At 41.4% G+C, this 18386-nt stretch overlaps 1 protein-coding gene and 1 long non-coding RNA gene across 6 annotated transcripts in view; one reads left to right on the top strand and one right to left on the bottom strand.

Moving 5' to 3' along the window:
- Positions 1 to 18386, top strand: part of Ets1 (ETS proto-oncogene 1, transcription factor) — a 130162-nt gene that overhangs the window by 62453 nt on the left and 49323 nt on the right. The window contains exon 1 of one of the 5 annotated variants that reach the window (XM_040285542.2): positions 2694 to 3112. The exons of 3 other annotated variants lie outside the window; for them this stretch is intronic. In XM_040285542.2, the coding sequence (XP_040141476.2) occupies positions 3031 to 3112 (82 nt within the window). In that variant the 5' untranslated portion in view covers positions 2694 to 3030. Of the gene's footprint in view, positions 1 to 2693; positions 3113 to 18386 lie in introns of those variants that run through there. One more of the 5 variants, XM_005330746.4, reaches the window with a different exon arrangement.
- On the bottom strand, positions 938 to 2533 carry LOC144377228 (uncharacterized). Its single transcript, XR_013437993.1, has 2 exons — positions 2305 to 2533; positions 938 to 1813 (listed from the first exon to the last, which is right to left on the bottom strand). It is a non-coding gene; the product is annotated as an uncharacterized LOC144377228 (long non-coding RNA).

Raw genomic sequence — 18386 nt, 5'->3', positions numbered from 1 at the left:
TCGGTAGATAGAGTCTTGAAATATCTTGCTCAAATAAATGGAAGGCAAGGCGTGGCTGCTCTCATTTTGCTGGTGGGGAAACTGAAGCACGTGTGAACCTCACTGGACATGGGTGTTGGGAATAGAGTTCTGCTTTGTCAAGAGGGCAGAGTTGCTGACATCTTTTAATCCATCTTCTCAAGCCATAGCATATCAAACTCAATCTGTGAATTAGGAAGAATTGGTGGCAGAGTAGAAGTCCATAGTGAGAAAAAAAAAAAGTTCAACATATATTTAGGCACTGGGCTGTGCATTATTTTTATTACGATAAGATGAAAATGTCATTTTAATTCCATAAGAACATTTAAAAAAATCAACTTGTGTCCTAAAGAGAATAAACATTTTCATATATCAAAATTGATTAATCAAGCATGACACAGACCTTGATTGGATTGTGTCAAATATATAAAAATATTTTAACCTGACTTTATTAGTGATTCTTATCCTAAGGAAAGTGCAGCAAGATCCAAGATAACATGAAGCTTCATGTAGAAGAAACTTTCCTGGAGGTCTTTTGTGGCCCCTGGCTCTCTCATTTGCTCAACCTCATTCTCTGATTTGGACTCAAACATTTTAAGCTTCTGTGTTTAGGGACTAGGATAGAAACAGGATGATTGACTAGTTGATTTGTCATTGTCAAAGAACTGGAAGGAATACATTTTCTCATTGCTAGAATGAAAAGTGTTTACAGTTGAATCAGAGCAGGCTTTTTAGAGTCTCACATTGGTGGGGGTTAGGAATTGTGTTTAAGCTAACTTAGGGAAGAAAGTGCAGGAGCAAACTGGGGAAGGAAGAAAGAAAGGAGCTGTTCAGAGAAGCTGAATTTGCAAATAGAGAAGTACTCCCACTTGGATTTTAAAAGAATAGCATTTTCTTAGGACAGCACCAACCAAACAAATTACCAAAACAACTCTTTATTTGCTCAGTCCATATACTAATGTTCCAGTCAATAAGGCTGGACTGGTTTGAGATCGTTTTCTTTGTTGCTCATTTGGGTGTGTGAATGTACAATCCATTCATCAGCTGTTTCCCTAAGCTTTTCCCAGGATCAGAAGTGTCTGTTCTTGTCATCTGGAGGCCAGCATTGTTTTCTCATACCTACTGGAAACACAGCTGGATTCCAACAGTCTTTGTTCTTTCAAAAATTAGGATGATCACATTCAACCCTTTTCCTCTGGTCACTGAAGAAAGAAGTATAATCTGGAGGTTGGACCAAGAGCCAGAGATTTGCTTTCTATTCCTGGCTCCTTCCCTTATTTGCTGTGGGAAACCTGCAAGTTACCAATGCTCCAAGGAGACAAAACTGGTTTTAGATGCAGGTAAGCAGGTATGTTAAAATTTACCAGAGTTAGAGGTTACAGTTAAAGGCAAATGGTGAGAGCTCAACATATGTTTAGAAATTAGGAAACAGGATTAAAAATATCTTTTGCAGAGGTTTTTAGGGAGCTTTATGTTTAATCTTCTAATTAATCAAAGGTGGATATCAATGTTTGGCTCCAGCTATGTTATATGCTTCTATGTACTGGTTGTTTTGCTAATTAGGATCAACTATCTCCATTTATAATAAGTAATTATCAGTGGCAAACTGTGAATTATTCAGGTTAATATTGTGTTATCTGAGGGGCTGGGAGTTGTCAAACCTAACAGGGGCTGTGCATTGTGATTCTGTCATGGCTGCAAATGATACACTCCAGAAATTCAAACCAGAGTCTCTGCATTATCACTTTTTTGGCGGTGGTGGGAGGGCTGTCCTTTTTATCTAATAGAAGGGAATCTGTGAAAGGAAAGACAAAACTTTAGCCAACGGTGACATAATCAGAGGAACAGAATAATTAGAAAGAAACTACAGCTTCCACTTCTACCCGCCTACTGTGTAGGTAAAATTGAATGTTTCAGGAAGACCAAGACTGGGTTCCAGTTTGGGCCCCCTACTATGTACTCCCCCACAAATACAGGTTCATTTGGGTCTGCATGTTGGGGTTTAATTTAGGCTTGGTTCTGCCCAAGGCCAGTGAAGCAAGATTTCTGTTTAGTGACGCTGTCCCTATCATTTACCATTCCACGGGTGGGCTCTGAAAAGCTAAAGGCTCCCCTTTGGAAACAGGCCTGGTTCCTGACTCATGATCCGGCTGGAGTCCAATATTGAGAAAACCCACTGAGGACACCAGTTCATGAATCTCCTGCGCCTGCCCGCACGCTCGCCCCTTCATCCACATGCCTCACGTCCTGTGTGTCAGTCTTGGTGAATGAATGATGTACACGCACTTGGAAAACTATGCTGCTACCAGGAGGGGGTTAGCAGCGGGTGACCAAGCTCTCAAGAATGCGTGGAGAATCAGACCGACTTTCCCCAAAACGGTCGAAGCAGCCACTGCTCCTGGATACGTCTTCCCTCCGACCGTGGGTTCCGCGGCCCGTGCACTGCGCGCTTAGCTGCTGGGTGGCTGGGCCCTGCGCGCCGCGCGCCCGCGCTTCCTTTCACTTTGGGCTTCTGGCGCCGATTGGCCGCGGGTTCCGGCCCGGCGCCGCCCCCTCCCTCGGTGCCCCGCCCCTGGCTCCCTCCCGCTTGGTTCTCCTTGGCCCGGGCGGGCGGACGCTGGGGCTCTGAGCTGCAGGAACGCCCTAAAGAGGAGGGGAGAGCGCTGTAGGGAGAGTGGGGGGGAGATCGCGGCTGGAGAGAGCGAACTGTAGCAGCGCCGGCGCGGGCGGAGAGGAGGGAGCCGGGCTAGGGACGCGAAGGAGGGAGAGGGCGAGGCGAGGCTGGGACCCTAAAGCACTCACTTTTCCGCAAAGTGCCAACTTCCCGGGAGACTGTGCCGGGCGCGCACCGTCCAGGCGCGGGGGAAAGTCAGCGGGAATTTGAGTGTTTGGGGGAAGAAAGTCGGATTTCCCCCATCCCCTTTCCCCTGTTAAGAATCCCTATTAAAAAGAAAAACAACAACAGTAGCAGCAAACTTGCTATCATCCCGTCTGTCCCCCACTCCTGGCACCATGAAGGCGGCCGTCGATCTCAAACCGACTCTAACCATCATCAAGACAGAAAAAGTCGATCTGGAGCTTTTCCCCTCCCCTGGTGAGTGGTGACTGCCGAGGCCCCCACCCAGCTTCGGGGGTCTCCTCCACTTCTGTGCTTCTTCAATACTCCCTTCGGGGCCGTGCGTTTCTGCCGGAGCAGGGGATGCTATTGGCAGCTGGAGAGAGGGAGAATAGAGGAGGAAGGCTGTTGGTGGCCCAAGACCCTTGATTTGGGTGGTGGTATTTATTTTCATAGCTGCGTTTTTGTGAGTAGTGGGAAAAACGCTTAGAGAATTTCCAGCGTCCACATTCTCCCGCCCCCCCCCCCATATAAGCGAAAGCCCTTTGGTATTTATTCCTTATGGTAATCGAGGGCTTAGACACCACCTCGGAGGGCATCATCCCCAGACTCTTCGTCGCCCAGAATTGAAGCTGGTTGGAGCGCCCTAGGCAGTAAAAGCTGGCAGGGTGTCTAACGGGCTGGCCTTAGAGCATATTTTCAAATAATGTCTTGCCTTCCTGAGCTCCCTTGTCACATGTCCCTGTGCTGTCTAGCTCCTGTTTTCTAGGTTGAGGGCTAGGAGGCGGGAGGAGAACTGAAAGTATCCTCTTTGGAAAAGTCCAATCCTATTTACACAGGTTACTAACTTTACTCATGTCTCTCTTCTGCTGTGAATTTGTGCTCAAGACCAAAGAAAGATCTTAGAAGAAGAAAAGTATCCCAACAAGAGATGGGACTTGTGACTTTGGTCCATGGTGTTGTCTAATTCTTTGATTTGTAAAGTTTTAAAGAAGACAGGGGTAGAAAAGAAGTATCATTTATGTCTTAGACACAAATTCTGGTGCTGAGCAGATGGAATCTAACTGTACAGGATTCCTGGAACTAATGCAGTTTGAGAGGGAATATGCTTTCTTTTAGGATGGGGAACTGCCAGCTATCCTTAAAGATTAGTGTCATAGAGGTGAAAGATATAGGGAGGAGGTAATACATTCTGGAAAATAATCATAGTATCATGCACCTCTGTTATGTCCGATTATCAATAAGTTTAGTTGATATCGCCTGCTTCTCTTTGCCTCTACCATAATTAGTTGCTTATTTTAACTCTTTCTTAATCTGCCTAAATTTTCAACACAAGCTAAGCTGATGTTCTGTCATTTAAGATCTTTCAGATCTTTAATAAAGACATTTAAGTCAGGTCCCCTAACATTCAACCCCAGGATTGCTTTGCATCAGGAAGGTTAATCTTGTTTCTTGTCACCAGGATGATGGTCAGAATACTGAAAACCACTATAGCCAAGGAGACATTGCAGACTTAGAGTTACAATTCAGAAATGATGCTTTATAATGGTTGCATTTGGGGAGGGGGGTCAGGGAAGCCAGAGTAAGTTTGGTTTGTCACAATTGATCCAAACCATATATAGAAGTAGAAAGATAGTTCACAACAAAGACATAAACTGAACTAATAGGTCCTTTCCTTAAGAATGACTTGTTTATATGTGTTGTTATGTGTGTTTATGGAGAAGAGACAGATTTGGTCATCTGGGAAATGTCATGTAGCTATGTCAGTTCACATACCTACAATGGACCTTTCGTGCTGGTAATGAACAAGGGCCCCTGCAAACACATGTTTTAGATCACAGTAAACAGCTGAAGCATGTTTTTTGGTAATTTAATACTGAATCTTAGAGATTTAAAGTACATGGTACAATTATTTTAGATAATGTGAATGCTGTATAAGTAACTTTATTTAACTTCCCCATCTGTAAAATGGGGACAGTAAAGGCTATCGCTACAGTCAACATCCATTATAGTAAGCACCTTTACAATGGATTTCTTGCCAGAGAGTAGGCTGTGTAAGTCACTTTACAACAAAATTTTAACTGGTCAAAGAAATCTGGCAGTCTTCTGACTTTATTATATTAAGGTTTGATTTCTAGCACTTTCTTGGGGAAACTAAATAAAGAAACTTGAAAATAAATATAGAATATAATAACTAATTTTTATCTAACTTTTCCCCTGGACTTTAATTGCTTATATATAAATATTATGTCCATGTCTTAGAGAGGGAAATAGAGGCTCAAAAAAGGTAAGTAACTTGTGTAATGATATTCAGAAAGCCAGTAGGCAAAGCAAAATTAATCCCAGTTTCCAACTTCTTAGTGTACATTATCATGACTAATATTATAAGTTACCATTGAAGAGCTTAACAAGAAGCTTCCATTAAGACCTAAACTTGCAGGTGCAAAGATGAACGAAACTTGACCAGGGCTGCCTGCTTTTGTCAGTGCAAGGACAAGACATTGACTGAGTGGAGGTTTTCCTTGCCCATCAGACCATATAGAACATGTGTTTAAAGTTTAACTGCTCACAGCATGACTTTGTGTCCACAGCTGTGACTTAAATATTTGTCAGAATGGTTTCTTTGGGTTGCTCCACTTCTTATGTGTGGGGACCACTAGTGTGGGATCTTTTCTGGCTTCAGTGATTAAGCCAGAATTTCCTTTCTGCCCATTACCAAATCTATGAGAGCCCAAGATTGGCAATAGGGAGGCAGGGTATCTGAACAGGAGTCAAAAGGCCTAGAATATTTACCTCCTTTTTTTTTTTTTTTGACTATGTTAAGTACCAAATTAACATACACTTTGAAATAACATTGGCTTTAAGTTCCCCTCATAAGTGTAAAGTAGGATATACTGTTGAATTGCACCATTCTCAGGTCTTAAATAGGCTAAAACCAAACATAGCCATTGAGTTGTTCCTGGTTCTTTCTTGGTGTGCAGTCCGCTGAGAAGGGGTTGAGGACACCAAGACTGTGTGCCAAAGCAAACACATTCCCAAGCCACTTAATTTTTCCTCTCCTTCCCCATTCCACTCCACCTTCTTAGTGAGGTGAGCCTAGTTCCAGATAAGAGTTCTAATTCTGGATTTTTGCCCATTTATAGGAATGAAAGGACCAGCCCCAATGCCTTTTCTACACAGGAAAGAGAGTATCTGTCCAGTGGGGAGGCTTTTATTGTTCTAAGAGGTAGGAAGAAGCTTTGTCCTTTCCCAGTATGGACAGTCTTTGTATCTTCATCAGTGTAGACAGAAGAGCAGAGCTACCAGGGCTATTAGGATTACTTGAGCGCTTTGCTCCCAGGTCCCCACTGACCACACTCCATTAGTGATGAAAGAACCTAGTAGTTCAGAGCAGGGACTCTGGAGCCAGTCTGTCTGGGTGTGAATCCCACCTCATCCACTTAGGGGCTGTGTGACTTTCGGTAATTACTTAATCTCTCTGTGCTTCAGCTCCTGCACGTGTAAAATGAGTGTAATAATCATTCTATTTCATAGGGTTGACATGAGGTTTAAAACAATGAATATATGCAAAACTTAGCAGTGTCTGACTTGTAATAGATTCTTTTTAACTAGACAGCAGATTAACAAAAAAATGACCTCCACTGGTATAGAATGTATTATATACCTCTTTCAATATATTATTATTTGAGAGGCAAAGAGAGTAATGTTAAAGAAGACTTTATTGCCTACTTTATTGCTGAGATCTCATGCCAATGAAGCTTCTGTGCTCCAGAGAGCAAACACGGTGAGCAGGTAACTTCTAGAGTGTCTCCAGGTCTAGTTGTCACAATTAGAGGTCCAGGGGCTGGTCAGTTACTTTGGGAGATGGAGGTGTCAGTGTTGCCTCAAAGCAGGAAGTTCACCAAGTTTGGGGTCAAGGAGGACAGAATTGGTAGAAAAGTGGAGTTTTTCCATTATACAGGGTTGAGAAATGCAGCATGTCCAGTTATTATAAAACATCTCACATTTTATTTATTTATTTGGTTGGCAGAGCTTGCATTCCTGGCATTTTTGGTTGGTTTGTGTTGCGGGTATTTTTTTTTTTTTTTTGTCTGTGTAACATTTTTTTTCCCCTTAAAGAGGCCAGACCACCCTGGAGGAACATTGACTCCCTCTAGTAGACAAAGCAGCCCATGGTCAACTTCCTAAAGCCTGGCTGGCTCTGGCCTCCATCACCATCCCTGCAAAACCTCTGCAAAACAGGGCTGGTTAGTGTAGGTCAGGATTTTCCAGGAAAGAGAGTCTCCAAGTTTCAAAGAATATGGAAGGTTACTCTCCAGTGGCAGCAGTGGCAGTATATAGACATCTCTGTTTGCAGAAAGAATAACCCGCGGCTATGGTACCCTTCTCTGAGCTTGCCTTGAAGTTGGATTCTTGCCTTTCCAGAGTCACTGTTATGCTTCACATTTACTTTGGGATGAGGGAGATATTATTTTCTGCTCTTTTTTTCAGATGAAGAAAATGATATTCAGAGAGGTGCATATTTTGTGTAAGGCCATACTTTAGAAACTTACAAACTGATGAAGTGTTGTAGGCATTTTGTTCCTAAAGTAAAAGTGCCACCTTATTCTCAGGAACTCTGGAAATTAAAACATGGGTGTTATGAGAAGGCAGTGCAAGTTGGTGCTTTGGGGGTTCAGGTGGTTTGGGGTTTCAGGGAGTACAAGGGTTTCTCTGCCATCTCTGCAGTCAGGTGGCTTCATTGTTACCTGAGTGCTCCAGACTGCTTGGGGAAAGGGTGTCCCCAGGCCTGGCCATCCAGATGTGTTGCTTCAGGAAGATAATTAAATGTTCCAGCAACACTGACCTCAGATGGTTGAGGAGAGAACTAGGGTTCTTGTGTTTTCAATGTCTTCCAGATGTCCTTGTCTGGCTTGCAGGTGGGAAGGTGGTTATGTTCGTTTGCAAGATCAATCTTTCCCTCACCCTCCAGATTCTGCCCATTTTTTCCTCCTCTATGGGCCATGCTGGTTTGCTCACAATTGAATGATGAAACCAGCACACGCTTCATTTTCTTAAGATAGCTGAAGTTTAATTTCCCTGCTCAGAAAGAGGCAGTGGGAGTTGAATTTGCTGTCCAAACAGCAAATAGATTTCATTTCCCCCCTAAGATAATTTTTTAAAGTCCATTTTGAGTGTCAGTGCATGTGGTTTGGAGTTGTCAAGGTGTTCCTTTCTTAGGAAGAGAAGTCCCCAGATTCTACCTGCAGACCTGCCAGCCATTCACAGTGCATGGCTTATGACGAACCAAATTCCCTGGCTTCTTATCTATAGCTAAGGTATTGGTTCTTCTGTCACCACATTATGGGGGGTGTGATTCCAATTACTTAGCATCCTTGCATCCACATGGTCAACACAGAGAGGAATTTGTATATGAACAATCGTCCCCACGTTTTATATAGCAGCTCCATAATGACACTTTGGTCCCATTTCTCTGCTCAGAATCTCTGATAGGATTTATCTGAGTTTGCAGTAATTCAGGGGTAGAAATGTCAAGTCTGATCCCAAATCTGTGATTTTTAACCTGTCGTGTTTTTACCTACCTTTTTTTCAATTGGGTTGAAAATATCTTTGTTGAAAACTTCAGCGGATGTTTTCCAAATTGCATCAATTTCTAGTTGACTGCTTTTCTGAAGCCCTATTGGTGTTACATTTTTCTTTTTAATTATATAGTTTATTGTCTCTATGCAGAAAGTAATTGGTATATAGTGTAGGTTGTGGTAGGTCTTATTTCATTGGAAGAGAACCATGCTTACAGATACACTCAAAATATTGCTGTGCAAGCCATAAATATTTATTATTTGTTCAACTTTGTTAGATTTTCAGGTTCTTCTCAGTTGATAATTTAGGGTTTTAGCCTGAAACTTGATGCTCCAAATGTGGATTCTTAACTGCTTCTATATAACTTTTTTCAGTTGTGATTTTCTATAACATTCAGTTCTGTCTCTGAGAGTTGTAAAATATGTACCTAGAGAGTGTTTTTAGGATTGGGGACGTTCAGGCTGTTGGATTTCAGAACCTGATGGTATTTAGATAGGAGGATTTTATAATTTATCATCCAAACTAGAGCATTCTTGAGAGTATAAATGAGCACTCTTTATAATACCAGTGTTATTATAAAGACTGAAAACTAGGACTCTTCCAGCAGACAAGGGTCACTCGATTTAGACACTAAATTTGGATCATACTACTCTTTAGAATGTCTTCTCTAAGTTGCTAATCTGGGGGTTTAAACCATGCAAAGTAAGTAAACAAGACCAGATTAAAAATTTGAAGCAATTTAAGTTCATTGTGGTTTCCCCCAACTTTCAGCTGTATTTTAAAATTTGTTTTTGACACATAATATAATATTTCTCAGCGCCTGAGAAACAAGTCAAAATCAACCTCAAACAAGTTCACATCAAGCATTTGAAACCTTTTGATAGCTCCTGGTAGCTGTGATAAGCTGTTAACTTTTGCTTTGCAAGGTTCTGCAGAACAGCCATAAACTTTGCATGTAGAGTATGCATGTGTGTGTGTGTGTGTGTGTGTGTGTGTGTGTGTGTGTGTGTGTATGCAAGTGTGTGTGTGTGTGTGTGTGTATACATGAGGGGGATGATCTTTTGAGTTGGGAAATGTCATCATTACATAAGTGAAGACAATTAAAATTTTTGTTTTGTTTAATGTTTGTACAAGATGAGAAGTTTTACTGCTGAGATAAAAAGGGGCAAAAAAAAATGTCTTAAAAAAAATACCATTAAAGTGATTGAAAACAAAAACAAAAGTAAACAAGGCCTTGGTTCACCAGGAGAGGAGGAGGGGAATGATGGGTTCAATTGCAACATCTTTTTTGGCTACAAAAAAAAAAAAAGAAAGAAAGAAAGAAGGAAGAAGGAGGGCAGGAAAAGAATAAGAAACGGGGAGAAAGAACTAATGAAAGAATGAACAGACAATAATAAATAATTTTTAAAAGGAAAGAATTTGAGTTGTGTTTCCTAGACTTTTAGAAAACTCCCCATCTGGACCAAGCATTGTACTTGACTACAAATCTCAGTCTCAGGTGGCACAGTGGGCAATCTTGGGTCTGCTGTTTTTGCTTTTGGGGTGTTTCTGAATACTCTAAATCCATCAGGGTGTATGACTCGCCAGGGTGACTCCAGTGATCTTATCTGTGTGTTCCAGGGACTCCCATCCCTAATAGCACAGGAGGACCAGGGTTTGGATTGATGAAGATATGCATGGATCAAGAGTTATTCCTAGTTTCTGTGCCTGTTGGGCCCTCTCTTTTATCAGTTCTGGAGTAAGACAGTTTTACGGACCAGCATCAGGGAGAACATGGACATTTTGAAGCATTTGAAGGAGGTGTAAGAACAGGGAAAGGGTAATTTTCAACACAGAAAATAACACGAGAAGGCTGCAGGTTTAGAACAAAAGAAAGGCTCTCGTAGACAAGATGGTAAAGTCTTGGTTATAGAAAAAGAAGAGGGAATAAGGTGCAGAGCCAGGACCACTTAAGTGACAACATGTGCAATCTCAGGATGGTTTTTGCCTTTGAAAGTGGAGAGATTTTTAAGGACAGAGCAGTGTTATTGAATGGGCTTGTGAGAGATTTTTTTTTTTTTTGGCATTACTTTCCCTCCCACTCATACTGTTAGTTGTTAAAACCTCTATCTCAGTTTATCAGAAAAGCGTTAAACCTCAGAGAACATGACAGAATCAAGCAGGTACATATTGTCAAGGTACAAATGGAAAATAATCTAGGTCAGGCAAAGTATCTATTAAACTGGGTGTTTGTAGATACATATATATTTTTTTGAATTCTTTAGGAACTAACTCCCACTATGTGAAAGGTACTATACCTGTTCTTTTTTTTTCTGTTGAATTTTAATTAATGTTATTTTTGTGTAATTACAGTTTTGTGGAAGGGTAACTCATTATTATCAATCACGTTCAGAATAAAAATGTATTGTTGAGTACAGTTTGAAAATACCTTTTTGGAAATTCATCACAGGGGATTTTCAGCAAAAAAAATTTCATGTGATATACTTTTATACTCTAATATGTATATATTTTCCCTATTTGATATTTCTTGCCTAAAATTTTAGTTAATTCTATACATTATGCATAAGTTGTTTTGCATCATTGAGATACTAATTAAATGCACAGAATGCAGTGAAAGAATCACATATGATGAGGAAGACCTATCAGCAAGGTAGAAGATAAATATTGTATATAAAATGAATAGAGGGTCTACTCTGGGAATCCAGCACCAGCTGGAGGGTCAGGAGACTTGAATTCTGGCCATGATGACTTTACACCTTTCTGTGTGATTTTGGGAAAATCATTTCATTTTTTTTTTCCTAGTACTCATTTCCTTCTTAGTCAAATAAATTACTTTGAGAAGATGACCTGTAAGGTGTCTCCTAACACTGTTACTTTAGGTAACATTTAAAATAATCAAAGCTTGCAAAGAGTACTGACTGTCATTCAAGAAGTGGGCAGTTCACTAAGTTCTGCCGATAACAACTCAAGTCATTTGGGGAACTGGGGGTGCTTCTGTAAAGGGCAACTTCTGAAGAGAGGGGTTTTAGGAATTGATGCTGTTCTTGTTCACTGTTGGAGAAACTGAGGCACATTGTCTTGAAGTGACACTGGATCAAGCGTCATGCCTTCCTCCTGGTCTTGCAATGTGTCACAGCTTTGTTTCTCTGTAAGCCTTTGCTACAGTGGCAGCAGAAAGCAGCTCCCGTGTGGGGTCGGAGCTGGAGGAAGGACATGTAGGTTAGGGGCCCTGTAGGTGAAGTGGCCATCCCCAGTTGTGCCCTCAGGCCTGAGCACATGGTCTGAGTAATGAGCTTATTTCATCCAAGCTGCCCCTTCTTGTTGCTCGGGCTCTGTTGAGAAACAGTCCCCTCCTGCATCAGGAATGCATGCTGCTGTGAGCCACCTCAGCACCTCTTCCTGACAAATCCAATGAGTCAAGGCCCTGCTGACTGTTTGCAGAGGGAAGGGCCCAGGCCTGCTTGCTGGGCTGTTCATAAGATAGTGCCTCGGCAGTAACCGGCTGACCCTTGAGCAGCACAGACTGCAAGGTAGGGTCAGGGATAGACAAGATAGCACCTGCTTTGGCTCCCCAGCCTTCCAGGAAGCTACAACTAACTGTGTTTTGGGTGTGGTCGGCATAGGCCTCCTTGCTTTTCAAAAGCTGCTCTTGTGGCAGTGGAAGTATATTTTGCCTGCACACTGTTGCTGTCTGAAATCTCACTTTATTGATGTTATTTCTACATTTTGAGCAGAATCTGTCACAGTTACCTTTTCTTTGAGAAGCAAGGACCTAAATTCAGCGAGCCTGTCTTTTTGGGAAACAACAAGGAAAACTGCCGACGACCATAGGGTAGAGTTTATTTACTGATGCTCATTTCTATTCGTCATTACTTTTCATGTTGTCTTTTGTTTTCTATTAGATATCGGATGCTAACTTTGTGCCAAGTTACTTTTTACTCTAATACATGATATAAAAGATAATTCCCATTTTTCAGATAAAGAAAAAAGTTAAACAATTTGCCCAAAGTCACTAAGCTGTGGAGTAGAAGAGTTTAGATTCAAACCCAGCTGAAGCCAGTTCTAAAATTGAGCATCTGCTGACTTCAGAATTCTCAGAGGTATTTGGATGTTTGTTGAATTGGGGTGAAATACTAGGATCTGTTATGCATATTGTTTACCAATCCATCTTAATACTCGGTTATACTCTGGTAGGTAGTGTTTGACTTGTGCCTTTACCACATTTGAGCTCATAGTAATCTCTCAAGTTACCCACATTTTACAAACAAGGAAATGCGCAGCAGGGATGCCAAGTTGTTCCCCCAAGGTTGCATAAAAAAAGTTGCAAAGTTAGAAGATGAAGCCACAGTTCACTGAATGCCCTGACATTTGCATCCAGACACAACCATTTCAAATATTTCTTTGTTTTATTGAGTACATTCACTTAAACATTAATAGCAATAAACGGTAGTATGAAGTCAAGGCAAGACATCCTCTTCTCCTTGGTAGAGGTAGATTTCCTCTGCATACTTTACATGTACTAAAGGAATCCCATGCAGTTGGCTGACTATTGAGCCTTTGAGCAGGTTGCATGGATCCCAGTCACATAGGATACAGACAGGTTGCATTGATATCCACTATAAAATGGCAAGATAGTTCCTTTTCAAGAAGGAACAGGAAGATGAGCATGGTGATGCACATTTGTAATCCCAGTGACTCCAGAGGCCAAGGCAGAGAGGATTGCACATTCAAGGCCAGCCTGGGTAACTTAGCGAGACCCTGTCTCAAAATAAAAAATTAAAAAGGGTAGGGGATGTAGCTCAGTGGTAGGGTACCCTCAGGTTCAATTCCTAGTACCACATAGACATACAGAGACACACAGTCCTCCCACCAAATAAAGAATGTGAGCTACCCCACAGACTGCTAGATAAATATGTAGTTTCCGTTTGGGAAAAGTTGACCGTGGACTTGAAAAAAAAAAATATATATATACATATATTTAATTTAAAGAGATTTGAAAATAATTCCTGTTCAATCTCTCTCTATATTCAACTATGAGGCACATTGTTTGGGTCTTCTGTGTTAGTTTACCCTTTTTAGCAAAGAAGATCCATTAAAATGGATCTTCTTTTTAATGAGTAGCAGCAACTTCAGGTAGCTGGAGGAGTGCTTTAGGAAAAATAAAATAAAAAGCAGAAATCTTTGCATCTCACAGTGCATGTTATAGGAAAGAACTGGGTCTAAGAGGCATTAATGGTATCTTAGATGAGTGATTTATTTATTTTTCCTTTGTTAGTAAGTGTCTTCTGTGTCAAATGGAAACTAACAAAACTATGGCACTAGGTATGAACATATAACATCTATCTCTATCTCTATCTCTATCTCTATCTCTATATATCTGTATCTACCTATCTATATATATATATAAACACATTGTGTTAGGAAGGTAAATCTGATACAACTAGGCTAATATAATTTAATACAATGTATAAATATATATATATATATATAATGTATAAATATATATTTATATGTATAAGTGTGTAAATACATATTTAGCAAAATTATATTGGATTATCTCCCTAACACAATGTGTTGCTCTTATGTTCTTAGCAATAAAAGTAAGCTTCCTTCCCACCCCTATCTTGTTTTGGTCATGTGGGAAGCCAGAGCATTCCAGAACCAAATGACAGGTTGTTAGCTGGGAATTATTGCTTGGCATGTTGCTGTTTCCTTGCAAGTGGGTATAAATCGTAGGTAACCAGTGGTATCCTTGGGTGCCTCTGGATTATTGGGAAAGAGGAGGTAGCCATGGGAAATAGAGGGTAGTACATCTGATTGTAGCAAAAATACAAAGAAGAGTTTTAATTTTGGCTTTTTTTAAAAAAAAAAAATCTGGCACTTTTTTAATACTTGCCAGGAAAATTTTAGCACTTGTAAAGTAAACCCTAGAGTGGCCACAAAGTATGTCTCCTTTTTAAACTGGAGGTCAGGCTCCTGATTGAGTGCCCTCCATTTGGAACAGCTTTGGGTCAGACCTAGGGTACTTGATCTTGCCATTGAACATTTTCTATGCTATTGACTGGACAGGTCTGCATGGGTAGTCATCCCATGTCCCTCTGTTGTCTGGAGAAAGAATCAGGATACCTGAGTCTGTTTTCACTCCGAGATACCAGATGATTTCTGCACTCTGTATTCTTCTTGAAAGAGGTTACTTCCAGTGAGTGAGCAGCCTTTCTTTGGGAGAGAGTGAGAAAGATAATAAATTCACATTTCAAAAGTGCTCCGGAGTTGTTGGCGATACAAAGAGTGTTATTAAATTAGTGGGAGATAGGATACAGAGTGGTGATGCTGTATACATAAGAACTCCCCAGGGTGAATCATGCACATGTGTACAGGAAATGCATCCTTGATTTCACATAGATTAAGAGTTCAATCTTACACCTTCCCTGCGTCCTAATGGAAATCAAATGTTCTTCAAAACTATTGGGTGCTTTTTTTTGGTCTGTATACATTGCTGTGTTGCAGGTATGAGGAATAAGAAAAGTTAGTATTTATAGAGCACCGACTATGTGTCAGGTGCTTTACAGAAATAATCACATTCTTTAAATAATCCTATAATGTTGGTGTTTTAATCCTCATTTTTGTAGGTAAAAACTGATTTCAGAAAGGTTCAGATAACTTGCTCAGGGTCATACATTTTTAGTTACACATTTGGACTTAGATTTTTCCTAATTATAAAGTCCTGCTTACTTACAACCTATTCTGAGAGAAAACTTGATAACATTCTTTTTAAGAGGCAGTATGTTCTGGGCAGTATGTTCTCTTTTAGGCTCCTCATTATCATTAGAGTTAGGAAGAAAATATTCAGCTTATCTATAAATATTTACCATAGAGATGTGCAGTAGAGGGAAAGGGGGAAAATCCCCCACAGTTCACATAATTTCCACGGTGCATTTTCAAGTCCGAGATGGACAAAGAAAGGTTGCTTACTAAATTTACTAAACTTGCATGTAGCATTGGTCCTTTGGCCCCCCATTTCCAGATTAGGACGTCGGAGAATGAAGTGAGGGCTCCACCCATGCTTGAGAATTTTCCAGGGAGGGGACATTCATAGACACAAGTCTAGGCCTTGAGGCCACTTGATGCAGCAGGAATGTTTGTAGAAAAATAAACACGCACATGGAATGAATCAACATCTACGTGGTGGACCTGGAGTTGACCTCAGATTCAACAGAGATTTTTTTTTTTTAATAATAAAGCACCTATTTCTGGGTTTATGAAGGCTTCACTTAGGGGACCCTTGTGGTTTTTCTACCTTCGTCCGTACTCTTGTGTGATGGGTGGGTTGATGGAAGAACTTTGAAATTTCATGCTGGCTGAAAAGTCTCCACAGGATTTTGGGTGCTAGGTGGACAAACAGTGGCTTAGTTTTGAATGAGATGGGACTCTAATGACTTGTCCTGGACTCATAGGGCTTTGCCTGGCATGTTCTGCCTCTGGTATGGCATAGGCAGTGAGCAGTGAACAAAGATGAAGCAAATCTCCAGTTGCCCTTAGATGCCTTGCTTTGTAAGAAAATAGTATTTTCAATGCTTTTATAGGCCAACCAATTCTGGGGAGATAATATTTGAATTTCCAAAAACTGGTACAAGATACACACAAGTCTCTTCCTACACAAGCTAGTCACAATATTTGTGAATCTTCCCCAAATTCCTATTCCAAAAGAGTCTAAGTGTAATTCATCTCATTTAGTAATTGGTACTTGGTTCTTGCCTTAATTTCTCAGGTAGATTTATTTATGCAACAGGTTTTTTTTTTTTTTTAAACCATAATCTTACTGTATAGAGAAATTCTGTTTTTCCCATTTGGTAGTTGAGATCTCCAAGTCAAAAGATTTACACTTATGTTTTTTTTTTTTAATCGTAAATTATCTTTGTCCCTGAACCACCCCACCTCACTTTTATGATGTTGATTATAATAATATTCCTCACTTGAGGCTGGTAACACAGCCCTGGGTTTGAATTCAGACTTACTGCTTACTAATTTGTCCTCAAAATTATTTAACTTTTCTAAGCTTTGCTTTACTTATCCTTAAATGGAGATAATAATAAAGAGCTTTCAGGACTTTTTCAAGGATTAGAAATAATTCCTGTAAAATCCTTTTTCACTGCCACAGGGTCTCAACCAACGGTATCATCATTATCTCTCAGGCTACCAAGTTCTGTACAAATGTTCATTGCTGCTGACGCTGTTATTACTTCAGTGGTTGTTAAAACTGTGGTTACTGTTAACCTGGTTACAGAAAATTTTCCACTTGACACCCCCATAACCAAGTGGGCCAGAACAGTCCCTGCGGCCAGTTATATTATTTTCCAATCCCTCTCACGCATACTTACCATGCCTGAGCTTGGGGTTGGGTCAGTTTCCAACTCTGAAGCGTTATTTTCAGGCATTATGCTGGCCTCTTCATTGCGGTGGCAGCTTCTTAGAATGGTTGTCAGGACCCCGAATTATTTTTATTGCTGAAGTCCTCCTCTCTTCCTTGGCATCCTTTCTTTCCTGAGAGGTCACCTGTGCATGGAAGTTTTAAAAGGGAAACTATAGACTGGTAACACAGAAAGGGGCTCCCCTTTCCCCAGGTGTCATTTCCTGAGCCAGGCTGCCCTCCTCAAAGGGACAGTGAAGGTCCAGGTTGGTGAATTGTTTGGCATCTTCCATAAGATACAAAAAATATGTCTTTTTGTATTGTCTTTTTTTGCCCTGTCTCCTGCCCGTCCCCTACATGCGTGTTAGACCATCTCCACTCTGGCTGACTTTTCCTAAAGTGCTATGCAACTAAAGAAATCTATAGGAACCGTGTACTTCTGGGGTTTGCCAGTTGCTGATTGCAGTGGTTGATTTACAGCCAGAATCTGGCACCTAGAAAAGGGGATCGTGTGTCTTTAAACAGCTGTGCGCCAGTGTGTGTAAATGTGCTTGCTAATCCAGTGACTAATTCAGTATATTATAAAGAACCAATGAGCCAGCTGCCAAGGCAGGGCTGGATCCCAACTGGAGTGGTGTGTAAGGCCCAGAGAATTATTTCTTGATTTCTGACACCCCCCCCCACACACACACATCCACACACCCACACACACACACACATCCACACACACACAGGCACACTTCCCTGAATTTCATCTTGTCTGTTCCCTGAACCAGAGTCAGCACTTGCCTTTTCTGGTTCCTGCCCCTCCTGCTCCTCCTCCCTCCTCCTCCCTGTGTTTACTCATCTGCGGGTGGGGCCCTGCTCAATCTTAGTCAGGGCCAGGGAACCAATCAGAGCTGCTTCAGGGCATTCCAGGGGACCGAACTCACAGATCCCTCTCGGAAAAGAATTTCCCAAAAAGATCCCTTGCCGTCACAGTGTTGTGACTACACCTTCCTCAGTTCCCGTCCAGGGATCCTGCGCCCATGTTTGTTTGCTTGAGATTCACCTTCTGTCTGTCCCTCCTCTGTCACCTCACTGGGGTTGGGAGAGAAACCTCCAGCCAGGGAGCAAGAACCAGAGTCTGAAGAATACTTCTTTTCCCAGTGAACCTTATAAAAATGCAAGTGTTGCTTTGGAAGGAGGCTGGAGAGGCCTTTGCTGGAATCATTTGTGGGCAAGGTTTTTGTTTGTCTCTGTTAGTCTGTGGCCTTTCCTCTGAGTCCTCAACATAAGTGGTCCCAGAAGCTGCCCACACCAGGTGTCTGCCTCTGGAAGTGGACCTTGCCCAGCTGCTCCCACAGTGTCCCAGTGAGCATAGCCTAGCTCCTGTGTCAAACCCTTCCATGTGTCAGAGGTGGGTGTGGGCCATTTCATCCTCTCTCTGTCCGCCCCTCTCAGTAATGCCATCCACCCATTATTGGCACTGTCCTTGTCACCTTATTCCCTTCCACCCAAGACATTAGCAGGCTCTTTCTGGCTCTTCTCTCAGTATTTCTGGAA

This window comes from Ictidomys tridecemlineatus, chromosome 4 (genome assembly GCF_052094955.1).
Source record: "Ictidomys tridecemlineatus isolate mIctTri1 chromosome 4, mIctTri1.hap1, whole genome shotgun sequence".
Lineage (NCBI taxonomy): Eukaryota > Metazoa > Chordata > Mammalia > Rodentia > Sciuridae > Ictidomys > Ictidomys tridecemlineatus.
Note: the sequence above shows the minus strand (reverse complement) of the source record. Positions and strands in the feature narration are given on the sequence as shown.